General features: G+C 36.4%; 1 protein-coding gene across 4 annotated transcripts in view; it reads right to left on the bottom strand.

The window, feature by feature from the left end:
• LOC142610698 (protein DETOXIFICATION 25-like) overlaps positions 1 to 15,058 on the bottom strand; it is a 39,060-nt gene that overhangs the window by 9,195 nt on the left and 14,807 nt on the right. For all 4 annotated transcript variants that reach the window (XM_075782603.1, XM_075782600.1, XM_075782602.1 and 1 more), the window contains 2 exons: positions 3,630 to 3,879; positions 2,944 to 3,485 (listed from right to left, as the gene is read on the bottom strand). In XM_075782603.1, the coding sequence (XP_075638718.1) occupies positions 2,944 to 3,485; positions 3,630 to 3,875 (788 nt within the window). In that variant the 5' untranslated portion in view covers positions 3,876 to 3,879. The remainder of the gene's footprint in view (positions 1 to 2,943; positions 3,486 to 3,629; positions 3,880 to 15,058) is intronic.

The following is a 15,058-nucleotide window of genomic DNA, read 5'->3' as shown; positions in this document are numbered from 1 at the left end:
GTTGTCACAATAGATAGAAGTCGTAAAAGAAGTAGCGACACCTAAATCCTTGAGTAAGCAACATAACCAAATGAGTTCATATGTGGTATTAGTTAAGGCATGGTATTCTTCCTTGATACTGGAATGGGCCACAACATAATGTTCATTTGCCAATGAGACCAAAGAGGAGCCAAGGAGAAAGTAATAACCAATGACGGACCATTAATTTGTGGAGTCCCCTGCCCAATCAACATCAAGTTGACTTGTAGAGTGAAAGGAGATTGGACAAAGAAGTGTGGACCATGGAAAAGAGTGCCTTTAAAATACCAAAGAATGCACAAGTCTGCAACATCATGATTCAATTGTGGAGTGGACAAGAACTACCTCACTTGCTGTACAACATAGAAAATGCTTGGAGGACTGATTGAGATATATTAGACTGCAAACCAATTGCTAATAAAGGGTGAAATTAGGCAGTGGTTCTCCAATGGAAAGTTGCGCATTAAGTTCAAGATCATTATTGTTGAGGTCATCACTGATAATTATCATATCATCAACATAATGAAGAAAACAAATGGTGCCTTTATCAGTGCAATGAAGGAATATAGCAAAGTCATAAGAACTAGTAAAATAACTCAAACGAGAAACCATGGAGCTGAACTTAGCAAACCAAGCACGAAGAGCTTGCTTAAGACTATAAAGTGCACAAAAGAGTTAACTGTTGTTGTCTTAAAATGAAAGAGACTAAATGGAGGTTGCATATAGATTTCTTCACTCAAATCCCCCATCAAGAAAGACATCTTTAACATCATCCTTGAAGAGGAGCCACCGTCGAGAGGCTACAACAACCAATAGTGTGCAAAAGAACAAGGGACAAGCAACCAGAGCAAAGGTTTATTATAGTCAATGTCATACTTTGGTGTGAAACCTTTGGCAACCAGACAAGCATTGTATCTCTCAATAGACCCATTGGATCAAGTATTGATCTTGAAAACCAACTTACAACTAACTATAGACTTGTTAAGAGGTACATAATAAGATCCCAAGTATGGTCTTTAGCTAATGCATCAAGTTCCTCATTCATTATAGTATATCATAGAAGGTCACCTCAGCTTTTGCAATGTAGCAAGAGTAGTTTAGCAATGGAAGTCATGCTAATGGGAAAGACAAGATCATGCCCAAGAAGAGTAATGAAGTGTAGGGTTTGACATAGGAAGGGACTCAATAGTAGTGTGAGGCAGCTATTGGAGGGTAGTTTAGGAAAATGCTCAAATGTTCAAAGAGTGATCAGGTATAAAAAGAAGAAAGTAAAAAGGAGGGACAAAATTTAAATACCTTACTAAAAAGTCAATGTTGTTAGAAGACATGTCAACAATGAGTAACTTGATCATAATAACAATAGACCTTCTAACTTTCGCCATTCTTAAGGAAGCAGGAAAGACAAGAGTGAGGCTCACGTTTGGTATGCTTATAAGCCTTTAGCTAGTGCTTTTGGCAGCTCATGTTGGATTGATTGGTTTCATTCTCGCAAAGTTGAGTTGATTGGCTTGAGTTCGTTCCAGCAATATGATTGAAGATGTGATTGGATGATGGAAGATGATGGTTTTGGAATAGACAATGATCTTGGTAGTAGTGAGCAGCTTTTGATAGCAACAAAAGCACCAGAAACGTCTAACAACTACGAAGTGACTTCGAATAGCTTTGATGGTGGCAATGGCCGACTAGAGAAGGCAGGGGTGTTGGAGGAATGCCTAGGAAGACAAGACTATTCTTGGAAACCAAAATGTTAGAGTGATTGCTTTGATAATATTAGAATTGTAAATCAATTATATTGTATTCAATGTGTAAAAGTATGCAAAGGGCTGTCTTTATATAAGTAGACATAGGAGTGAAGTGCAATACGAAGTATGTGTTCGGTACAAGAAATATGAGTGCAAGACATGTAAAATATGGTTGGCCTAAAACAATTGGACTTGTATCCTAACAAGTTACTACTGTAATTAATGTATTCCTTTAGGAACTGTTTTTTTTTTTTCTTTCTTTTTTTGCTAGAGAATGTCATGTGCCTTAGCAAGGGAGTAATAAAAAAAAGGGCAGGTAGTGAAATAAATTTAACTTTATAAGGCATTAGCATGGATGAGCTAAAATTTTCTCAAAAATCCATTTTATACCACCTTAAAGACATCCAACATTAATTTTTTTTTTTTACCACTTCGATTAAAATAATATAAGAACTCATTAAAAAAAAAAAAAATCTACCACAAAAATTTAGAAACTAGCCACAACTTCCTCCACCACCAATCCACCAGCCACGTCCATAACCACCATTGTGGCAACCACAACCCACAGAAGAAGAAAAAAAACAAAAAAACAAAACACAACCCATCACCACCAACCACTACTACCACTAGCCATAGCCCACCATCTCAACCACAATCCACTGCCACAACCAAATTCACTACCACCACCACCAACTCTGCCACACTGACCCACGAACTCACAACGACCCACCGTTGATACAGCCACACCGACCCATAACGACCCACACTGATCCACCCAACACTGGCTCACACCAATTCACCCAACATTGATCCACCGACCACCACCATGAACCTAAATGAAGAGGGAGGTGAAAGAAAGGAGAAGACCAGAGAGAAAGAGAGAACAAAAGAGAAGGAAAAAAGAGAGAAGAAGACCAGAGACAGAGAGAAGGAAAAAAAATAGAAGAGAAAGAGGAAAAAGAGAGATTTTTTTTTTTTTTTAAACGAGAGAAGAGAGAGATAAGAATAATTTTTTTTTTTTTTTAAGTTTCATTTTTATACCTTTGTTGAATTTTTTTAACAATAGCACCATTGAAGTTGCTTAGTTTTTGTTGTTTGTGATGCTAAAAATAGCAATTTGGCAATATATCTCAATCAATGCTAATGCTCTAATAGTCTAATGTGAAAAACAACTTGTAATTACCAAAGCATCACGCCAGAGGAAATTGACAGCTTTACTACAGGCCATAGATCGATGAAGGCAGCAGTAGAGAATCCTTTCCATGTATTTGGACACCAACCTCCGAAAATGTACACAAACTCTCCCGCGATTAGTAACCAACTAGATATGTTGAACGCACCCATGGCACCAGCAACCCCCAAGTCAAGTATGCTCACGAATATCCAAGATAAAAGGATATGAAGTATAAACGAGAAAGCAGATAGCCATCCAATAATCGAGTTTTTGAGTTGCGCTTGCAAGTACATTTGGATGGTTAAGGCAAAAACAAAGGAATATAATGTAGGAATGAACCATAAGGAGATTTCTTCGGACGCTACTGCTATTGCTTCATCCTCACCTAGTAGCCTAAATATGGGAGTTGTGAAGATGAAGAGTGTTACCATGATTGTTGCTGTAACAGCATCAACGATCCATGAACGTTGCAAGTAAATACCCATCATATGATACTGTCCTGCTCCAAATGCTTGCCCACATAAAGTCTCAGTCGCACTTGACATGCCCAACTTCAAAAAAGAAAATAAAAAATTATAATAGTAGAAAAAAAGAATTTTGTTTTTATTGTATATGACTATACAAATTGATTATATCTGCACTCGATGGTAGCTCTTAAGTAAAGGTAAAACAAAATCAATAGCTAACTAGCTTACCACTATCCCATTTACAAATCGTAAAAGAACACTCTGCACAAGTGCATATGCAGCAAGGTCCAGTTCAGAAACATGTCCAATAAACACTTGTGTAACCACTATCATTCCAAATGCAGTCACTCTATACAAGATGGATGGTAATGCTATCCTCCATATGAGCTTTGATTCAACCCAAATCCTTCTTTTAAGATCAGTTGGCACTTCTGCTTCTGATCCAAGAAGCCTCTCCTCCACTGCATTATCCATTGTTCTGTATAATAAAATAAAATTGAAACAGTTTTGAGTACACTTGGGTTTTCTACTTCTTATACGATTCATATAAAAATGTAAAGAGAGGAGGCTATCCCATATCGAAATTTAGTCCTATCATACCAATAATATAATATAATATATAGACAATGAAGAAGAAATATTAGACCTCTCTATCTCTGAAAATATAAAGTTTTTTTTTTTTTTTTTGAGAAAGTTAGCTAAGTTATTCTCAGCAAAAAAGTTAGCTAAGTTATAACTTATAAGGGCTAATATTTCGTTTTTCCTTTTCCAAGCCCGAGGGATTACAGAATTAAAAATGGAACCCAAGCAAAACGAGTTTTCCAAAATTGTCTTAGGTTATAAAGAATCTCAGTGGCTTACGATAAATCATAAAATAAAAAACGAAAAGTGCAAAGACTTGTAATTTAAGAGGTCGGTACGTCCAAACTTTCTTAAGCGAAATATTTAAACCAATTTCTTTATGGAATGAATCTCATTTTCCCCTTTCAAAAAAAAAAAAAAACGAGGAGCAACCAATGCAGGTCCCAAAAACTTTTGACGCGAGTCCCTAAAAATTTAGTAAATGTTCCCTTAACCAATAATGTGGAGCAACCAATGCAGGTCCAATTCAGCAATATAAAAAAAAAAAAAAAAAATGTTAGCCAATGTCATAAGGTGTTATTTTCGCGGTTCTAATTTGTTTGTCTTATTTGAAAAGTTAAATTAATTAAAAAAATATCATTTATTATCTTGTATATTTTATAAAAATGTATAAGTTTACAAAACTACTCTTAAATAAATTTATCAACTTTTTTTAAAAAGAATTATTCTTAATGAGACAATTAAAAATGTACCCAAATCAAATTGATTTTTTTAAATATTTGTTAATTTTCTTTTCAAATAATTTTGAAAATAAAGTAGAAGTATAATAGAAATATTAGTAAATTAATGATTTTTATTTTAGAAATAGGACAATATTTTGAGACATCTCAAATTAGAATAGAGAACAAACAAACTGAGATGGAGGAAGTAGTTCAGGAGCTATTTTTAGAAACATTTTATTAGAAAAATGATAAAATAATAAATATTGTTAATAACTTTTGTGGGGGTAACATGGTCAAAATACGGATTTGGGCCTTGGGCCTGATTTGGTGATATGAGTCTGTCCAAGCAGAGACTTTGGGACCCACAAGCCAACTCATACCAGAAAGATTGGTAAGGTTGTCCGAGAAGAGGCATCTCTTCGAACAAGTCAAATAAAGATCGTATGACATGTCATGAGTGTTTGGGGAGAGAATTCCGGAAGGTTTGGTGGGTAAAGATGTGTTTCACATAGTTATAGAGTGGAAGAACGTATGAGAAATATTTAGGGAAAAGACTGCTACCACCGCATTAAAGACTCTGCACCTACCTCCCTGGCCGCATTAATGGGGAAATGACTTCTGAACAGTAATGTTCAGCCTTCCAGCTATTGTTTGAAGATATCAAGAAGGTGATGGATGTGACAAGTATCTAATAGGGTAATTTGTGATACACATGGAGGATAAAGGGAAGAAGAAGAATGATATAAAAGGGAAAGAAAGGGTAGGAGAAGAAAAAAAAAAGAAAAGAGAGAAAGATTAGTCTATTATTCAAAGAAAGAATAGCAATATAAGACTTCCTCGGCTTACGTCCGAGGAGGATTTCTCACTATTTTCATCCTTTGATTGTGTGTGAAATGGTAATCTAGTCTTCCATCTGTAATCCAATATCGTAAGGTCTAGGTTTCAAGCCCACACCCTACAAATTTGATTGTATAAGGCCGTTTGGGTCTGAGCCCATCACGCGTTAGGGCCCGGGTACCAATTGTGCACTTACAGCTTTTTATATTTTCTATAAAAGTGATATTGAAACTTTTCTATTATAGTTTATGGGTCCTGCTAACGAACGCCCTTAGGGCATTGATTAAGAATCTATTTTAGGAAAATTTTGATATTACTTTTATGAGATGTGAAAAAACTGTCAAAACATTAATTGTTTTTTTTTCTTTTTCAATAAAAACTTTTTTTAAATGAATTATTAACCAATACTCTAAGGGCATTCGTTATCATTTCCCATAATTTATTAACAATTTAGTAAATGTTCCCTTTAATAACGTGGAGCAACAAGGCAAATCCCAAAATTTTTTGATACAAGTCCTTAAATGCGGCCAACTACCTTTCTCTGTGGCAACATTAACGAGGCAAAAAATTTAATACCACAAATAAATTTACAATTATTTTCATTTGAATAATAATTCACAACTTAATTATTAGGTTATTAGATATCTTCCCTCTAAAAAAACGTGAATCTTAATAATAATAATAATAATAATAACACACGTGCATTGTATATGAAAATTATTCAATGATTTATATAGGACAATGAGAAATCTTTCAAATTCCTCTTATATATATATATATTTTATTGAATGTGAATTTTAAAATTTTAACTATTAGATTTCATATTCTTTATTTTCTTAACACGCATGTCAAATTTCGTTTAAATCGAGTGTTATTTACTATTTGATCAATAAACTTATTTTTTATTTATAATTTTGTACCACAAAAACTTGAAATTTAAATATGCCTTTAATGACATAACTATTGATATTTGATTTTCTTGAAATCTTGCAAGCATAAAACATACCATAAGAGCATAAAACATACCATAAGAACATAAAATTTAATGGTTAAATTTTCAAAATTCACAACCAAGAAAAAGATAGAGGAGGAATTAGAATGATTTCTCTCTAAATCAGTTTGAAGAGAAACATTTTTCATTTATACAGCTTTTTAAAATCATTAATGAATTTTTGATAATTCAATCTAGCTTTAAGGAGTTGATGTTTTTATATAGTAACATTGATTCTCTTGTTATATTAAATACTTCAAAGTATTATAATAATTGAAGGGTTGGGTTTAAGTGATAACCCAATACTAATAGCATCATTTGTGATGTCTCATATCTATAATTTGAACCCTACCTTCTCCTCTTCCATTGTGTGTGTGTGTGTCAAAGAGTCCTAGGCTATTGTACATCTAACTCTTTGTAAACTCTCACTAAAAGACAAAATAATAATAATAATAATAAAAAACTAACAAAACTCTTTATAAACTACTTTACTGCAATATAGGTTACTATTTCGGCATAAAATGATAATTTTATAATTTAGAAAAAAAAATGTAATAAGTCCTTAAGCTACCATAATAGAGTAAAATAGTAAATGCACTATGAGGTGTTGGAAAATTTTAGTGCCAAAAAAGTCAAAAATGGGTTTTATAGGTTTCTATTTGTTCAAAGATGAGAAGTTGTTGCCCTTTTGTTAATATTTAAGACCAACAAATAAATTTCTGAGTGACGATTCTTTAACCCAATTTCAATTTGAAACGAGCAAGATATAATCAATTGAAGTTGATATAGCAATGATGTCCTTGAGAGTCCACTCATAACTCCCTTGAGTGAAAACGGTAAAGTTCTAAACTTTTAGTTCTAATACTATTGTTTGCACCAATGTAAAGCACCTTTTGCACAAATTTTAGAGGGGCCAAGTGCAGCCTTACCAAAGCAAAAAACTTTATATCTTAAAATCTTCTTCCTAAGCCTAAATAAAGAAAAATCAAACTTGTACCTAGAGCAAAAACAAGAAAAACAAAGTGTGTTCTTGATAACATCTTGAGTTCTAAACTTTTCTTTAAACCATAGAGATCTTTTACAGTGAATTTGCTGCAACAAATCTTCAAGGAGGTTCCCCGTAGTGTTAGAGATTATGGTTCATGTGGACGAGAAATTTATGGAAGAAATCACTATATTAGGAGTTCAGAAGTTCTAAGATTACTGTGGTAAAAAGACAAACAAATGCGTTTGCAGTGTTTAAGCTTACAATATAGAGTCTAAATGTGCAAACGTTTTATAAGTATTCAATTGTAATTATTCTTTTATAGTATATTTTTTACAACATTGCGACCCCAGAGTAGTCTTTCTATTGAAGATATTTTTTTAATTGGTGTTCTACTCTGTTATGAATAAGAGCTAGCTCACAGATTCTAAGAGTTCAAGTAGTTGTGATAAGTGATAACTATAATATGAAATGCTATGAACCTGGATTTGATGCTCTTCTTAAAAATTCCATATGGACTCTGCTTCCACCTCATGTTGCTTGCAATGTTATCAACGTTAAATGGGTATTCCGGCTAGTGGCCAAGGGCTTCCATTAATTACCTAGAGTTGATTTTGGTAAGACTTTTAGCCCAGTTGTTATACCCACTACGGTATGTACAGTTTTATGTATTGCGATTTCTAAGGGTTGGGTTATATGACAAATTGATGTTCAAAATTTGTTCTTGCTTGATCATCTCTCTAAAGCTATTAATATGATTCGATCCCCGGGTTTTACTTATCCCCAATTTTCCAAGCAGGTTTGCAAATTGCAAAAGGCTCTATATGGCCTAAAACAGGCTCCTCATGCTTGGTTCTCACGACTCTCTGGTCATTTGCTTAATTTTGGTTTCAAAGGCTGAAGGTCAGATTCCTCTCTGTTCATTTATCACGGTACTGCATTCACCATATTCTTTCTCATTTATGTGGATATTATTATTATTCCTAGCTCCAAACCCTTTGCTATTGATGATCTTCTTTGGCAATTGCGTTTGGATTTCGCTATTAAAGATTTGGAGAATCTCAATTTCTTTCTTGGTGTTGAGGTTGTGCCTATTCTACGGGCATTATCTTGTCTCAAAAACACTATATTCTTGGCCAAGCCAGTAAGCTCTCTTATGGCACTATTAACTAGTCTCTTTGCCTTTGAGGGTGATCCTCTTGATGATGTAACTATTGTTAAGAATATAAAGTGAGAGAGAGAAAGACTGAATAGTCTGTATATTTTATATGAATAACATTGTACAATAGAGAGTCTTATATAAGCTAAGTATGTATGAAATACAAGTAATATGAGTGTATTACAAGTACAGTATACTGGGCTAGGCCCAATGGGCTAGACTAAATTAAGCTATATACTAACATCCCCCCTCAAACTCGAGGTGGCAAGGAGTAAGCCAACTGGAATTTGGTGAAAATATTAGCAGGTTGGTCTGTAAAGGAGATGGAGAATAACTAAAGATTGCCTTTCTTGAGATGCTGGCAAGTGATGTGGCAATCGATCTTAATGTGCTAGGTGCGTTCATGGAAGACATTGTTATGAGCAATGTAGATAGCACTATGATTATCACAATAAAGAGGAGTGACAGTGGGCTGTGGAGCATCCTTGTTAGCCAAGAGCTATTGAAGCTAGACATGCTCGCAGGTGGTGTCAGCAAGAGCATGATACTCAGCCTCAGTATTGGAACGGGAAACCACGTCCTACTTCTTGCTACGCCATGAGACAAGAGAAGTACCCAATAGGAAACAAAAACCTGTGATGGAGCATCAATCGGTTGGATCACCTGCCTAATCCGCATCTGAATAAGCATGGAGCTTGAGAGAAGATCGAAAGGAGTAGTGAAGACCATGATAAAGTGTACCCTTGACGTATTGGAGAATCCGAAGAACAACAGTATAATGGACAGAACAAGGGGCGTCCATGAACTTACTAACCATACTCATGACATGTTAAATATACGGGCGAGTGATAGTGAGATAGATGAGACTACCAACCAGATGACGATAACGAGTAGTATCTGATATAGGTTCACCATCCAAGGGTGTGAGCTTGGCATTGTATTCCAAGGGAGTGGAAACCGTTTTGTTGTCTATGATACGGCCTTAGGGAGAAGGTCAGAAGCATATTTAGTTTGGGAAAGATAGCTTCCATCAGAGGATGAGGTAACCTCAAGCCCAAGAAAAAAGCTGAGAGTGCCCAAATCTTTCATTTCAAAATCCTGACTAAGGAAGTGTTAAAGAGAGTGGATACTTGTAGAATCATCTCCAGTAATAATCATGTCATCAACATAAAGAAGAATAAGAGTGATACCAACAGATGATCTTTGAATAAAGAGAACAGTGTCATAAGGACTCGAAGTGAAACCCTGCTGAGTAACAATTAAGCTAAACTTTTCAAACCAATCCTGAGGAGCCTGCTTGAGGCCATAAAGAGCACGATGAAGGCGACAAACTTGACGGCCTGAGTGAGTATAGCTAGGGGGTGGTTGCATGTACACTTCTTCTTGGAGGTCTCCATTAAGGAAAACATTCTTCACATCTATCAAATAAAGAGGCCAATGGCGAACGGTAGCCACAACAATGAGACATCTGATAGATGTAAGGTGAGCAACAGGAGCAAAAGTTTTCTCATAGTCAATGCCATATTCCTAAGTAAATCCTTTCACAACGAGGTGAGGCTTGTATTGTTCAACGAATCCATCAACCTTGGTCTTGATCTTGTAAACCACCTACAACCTACTACAGACTGACTGGGAGGCAAATCAACCATATCCTAAGTGTGATTTTTGTGGAGGGCATCTAATTCTTCGGACATAGCTTGCTACTAAAGAAGGTCAGTATGTGCCTCATGATAGGTATGAGGCTCATAGAGGATGGCAAGAGCAAAAAAACAATGATAATCAGTGAGATAAGAAGGAAGAACGCTTACCTGAGTAGAGCGACGAAGGTCAAGACCAATAAGAGGCTCATGGGACGATGATGCTACAGGATCTAGGATAGGCGGGTCATATGTCGGGGACAAAATTGGAGATGAGTCGTCTGGATAGGCAGTCGATGTTGAAAAATCCTCCACAAATTCGGGGTAAAGAGGGAGGAAAAGATTAGTAAAATGGGATACTTTGAGGAAAAGGACACAAGAAACTGCTGAAGACTTGTGAAAGAACGATGTTCCCAGAACTCTACATGACGGGAGACATAAAGGCGATGAGTGATGGCGTCATAGCAGTAAAAACCCTTTTGGGATACACCATATCCAAGGAAGCAACAGAGACGAGCATGAGTCTGGAGCTTTATTCATTCATGAGGAGGAAAAGAGACAAAAACAAGCACAACCAAAAACTCGAAGAAATGAGTGGTCAGGGGTTTGACCATAAAGGAGCTTAAGGGGTGATTTGTTGTGTGTGGTCGGTGATGGAACACAATTAATGGTGTAAACAGAAGTGAGTGTTACCTTACCCCAAAAGCGCTTAAGAATAAAGGCAGAAATGAGAAGGGTGTGGATAATATCAAGAATGTGATGATGTTTTTGCTCTGCACGACCATTTTATTGAGAGGTGTAACGACAAGGCCAGTGGAGGAGAGTACCTTTACTATCTAAAAAGGACAAGAAAGATTTATCATTATATTCTTGAGCATTATTTGGCCGAAAGATCTTAATAGTGCAATTGAACTGTGTTTCAATTATTCTATGAAATGTTTGGTAAATGGACACAAGTTCACACCTATGTGAAGTAGATAAATCCAAGTATATCGAGAAAAATCATCTACAAATATGACAAAATATTGAGATCCCCCCTCAGTGGGAACTGGTGCCAAACCCCAAATATCAGAATGTATAAGATCAAAAGGTGCAGAAGAAAAACAGTCACTATTATTAAAGGGAAATTTAGTTTTTTTACCAAAATGACAGGAAGACGAGATAAAATGTATGACCAAGATTAGCATGCCATAAATCAAGGGAGAGGGTGGTAGTAATAGAAGCAGCAGAAACAACTTGTGAAGGAATCTTCAAGTCGTGAACCTCAAACATATGTCCAACCTTACGGCTTGTCCCAAGCACTTGACCCATTCGGGGATCCTGCACATCCACATCATGATTAGTAAATAGAATATCTACTCCTAATTCACATAGTTGACCAACAGAAAGCAAATTGAGGGACAATTTTGGAATTTGAAAAGTGTCACTAAGGGATAAACTAGGAGTAGAGATTGTTCCTTTATGATTAACAAGCATAGGAGTTCCATTAGCAGTGTAAATAGAGATAGGATGTGCCAAGGGTGCCTTATCAGAGAATTGTGATTCATCAGAGGTCATATGGTTACAACATGCATCATCAAAAAACCAAGAATGGTTACCTAAAGTGACAGAAAGGGCAGTGGAAGTTCGAGATAAAACCTGTTGAATTATTGCCTCGATATCAATTGTAGTATGTGAGGAAGTAGAAGATGGACTTCTAGGAAATGATAGATCTAAGGGATACATAGCAGCTGCCCAAGGAGGAGAAACTTTATTCTGCTCTTGCATGAATTTCTATAGTTTGTGACAAACAGAGATATCATGGCCTATGGCATGGCAAAACTCCCAATGAGTGCCTTTCAAAAACTGAGAGGAGGGACGCCCAGAGGTTAATCGTGGAGGGGCAGTGATAGCAGCAATGGAAGGCTGTGGAGGAAGAGAGGGTGTAGCCAACACATGGTTATAGGATGACATGTGATAAATAGGCCGACGATTCTCCTTAGAGGTGAGCTCCTTGACTGCATTATCAAGAGAAGGAGTAGGAGACTGGCTAAGCAAAAAAACTCTAGTAGGCTCAAAATCCTCATGTAAACCCATCATGAAATGCATAAATCTACGATGATCCCGATATTTGGCAAAAAACTTAATGTCCTCAAGATACTGTAATGGAGGATTTGCAGCAGAAAGTTGTTCCCACATAGAAGAAGTTTGAGAATAATAATCAGAAATAGACTGACCTGTCTCTTGGCGCATTTGATAAAGCTTTGATTCAATGTGAAACTCCAGGCTTGAATCATTAGTGCAATTGTAGCGATTAGATAAAAATATCCAAGCAGCTGAAGTAGTACCAGGACGAGGAAAAAGACTATGAATGGAAGGTACATAGGTATTGATAAAGATAAGATTTTACTCTGAATACTTTCTCATTCCTCTAGGCGTGCTTCATAATCATCCTCTGCAACAGTAGTCTTAGAGGCATCGACATTAGTTGCAGCTTTGGACTTAGGTATTGGCACTAGCTTGGGAATCAAACCAGTTACATAACACCATAGTTTGTGACCCTTGAGATAGACATTCATATTCTGAGACCATGCATGATAAGTAAAAGGACCATCCAGGATAACGGTGATAGGACGTGTCTTGTTCGTTTTCTTGAGCCATAATGAAGAAAATCACCAAAAAGAGGGATTTAGGGACCTCAAATGAAGAAACTGAACCCAAAAACGGAATCTACGTGAAAAATTGAGCAAGATAGGCTGAATCGAAAATTTTGACTTTGGTTAAAAAGTCAACGGTTAACAATCAAAGTCAACGGTCCACAGTCAAAGTCAACTGTTGACATGTGCTGACATAGGCGGATGATGCAATACGCTGACATGGTAGGATGATGTCACTTAGGGCTGGCGTGGCTTCACGCGGATTGAATTAGGAGCGTGGCAACACAACATCAGTGCGTGGAACAACATCAGTGCGTGGAAGCACATCAGTGGAACTGGCAGTACGTGTTCAACTTGTAGAAACTTCTGGCAGCGCGTGTAGGTGCGTGAAAATTCGTGGCTGTGGTTCAACGATTTGATGAGAGAACAGACTGAATCCAAGGATTGTAGTGGCTTGATGGCGGTAACTTGCTTCTAACAGTGGTTACTAGATGAAGGCAAGGGCAGCAGAAGAATGCCAGAGATAACCACAGATACTAGAAAATTAGAGGAATGGCTCTGATACCATGTTAAGAATATAAAGTAAGAGAGAGAAAGATTAAATAGTCTGTATATTTTGTGTGAATAACACTGTACAATAAAGAGTCTTATATACACTAAATATGTGTGAAGTACAAGTAATATGAGTGTACTACAAGTACAGGATAATGGGCTAGGCCTGATGGGCTAGACTAAACTAAGCTATATACTAAAAAGTATGTATAGAAGCATTGTTGGAACCTTAAAGTATCTTTCCCTAACTCGCCTCGATATTAATTTCATAGTTAACAAGCTTTCTCAATACATGCATTGCCCCACATCTATTCATTGGCACTATGTCAAGCGTCTTTTGCATTATCTCAAACAAACACTACATTACACTTTGGTTTGCAACTCAGACGCTCTATATTCAATTCTCTTCAAGCCTGTTAGGACATATATGTTTCACTTGTTAAGAACATATGTCATTTATTTATGTAATTGGCTAATCCTTTGACAAAACGCACTTTACTTGTAATTGGGTAGATTTAGGATGAGTTTTATACTTCAAGAAACTGTGTTCCAAGATCAAGTATTGAAGTCATCAAGTCTGTCCAAGAAATAAGCTGAAAAGTGCACATTCATTAAAGCTCGACAGTTAGCATGTGTCGAGGTTTAAAGAGCTGTTCTAGCACCGTGGCTTAACAGCTACTCGACATCATCTCGATACCTCTATCTATCGAGGTTTAAGAAAAACAGATTCTGAGTTCTGTTTTGATTCCAATCCGTGGATGTGTCTTTAGGCCTTCTTTTTACCTAATCCTAGACATATAAAAGGATTATTTTAAGGGCCGTAAAAGGTACGCAAGTTGCACAAGTATTGAGAAATCCTTGTTCATGCAAATTGTGACTTGAGACAAAGTTCTTGCCCTAGTTCATCTCTCTTGTGAAGAAGTTGCTCTGTAGTATGCATCGTAGGGTTTTGTAATCGAGCATTTTCTTGATCTTCATCATGTGGATGAATTGAAGAACTTTGCAGCCAACAATCTTCTCTAGTTGGTGATTGAAGTCGCGTACTGGGATCCGCGTAATTGGTTAGTCACGTACTTAGGAGCCGTGCATTAAAAGGAGAAATTGTCACTACAGAACAAGTCCAATTGGGTATTGGGGTAAGGGTTCAACTGTAGGTTGGTAAGTTACTTGGGATTCCTTTACTTGTAACTATTTGTTGTGATAATAGTGGAATTTCAGGAGTGGTGATTTTAAAATCACCCGGTGGGGTTTTTGCCGAGTAGGTTTCCCCCATTTCGTAAACAAATCACCGTGTCATTTATTTTCCACTGCATACTTAGTTTAATTGGTGATTTGTTTGTGCTACCATGCTTTGCATGTTAATTTTATTAATTAATAACTTGGCTAATTAATCAACTTAATTCATCACAAGGGTCAATTCGTATTTGGCCTATCAAGTAGTATCAAAGCAGACACACTCTAATTAGGGTTAATCTTTGTGTGTGATCCATTGACCCCTGATTGTCATGGATAGAGGTTAGTCTCTAATTATACCTCCATTGTTTGATGGTACTAAC

This window comes from Castanea sativa, chromosome 9 (assembly GCF_040712315.1).
Source record: "Castanea sativa cultivar Marrone di Chiusa Pesio chromosome 9, ASM4071231v1".
NCBI classification, from domain to species: Eukaryota; Viridiplantae; Streptophyta; class Magnoliopsida; order Fagales; family Fagaceae; genus Castanea; species Castanea sativa.
The sequence above is the reverse complement of the archived record's forward strand: the minus strand, read 5'-3'. Positions and strand labels throughout refer to the sequence as shown.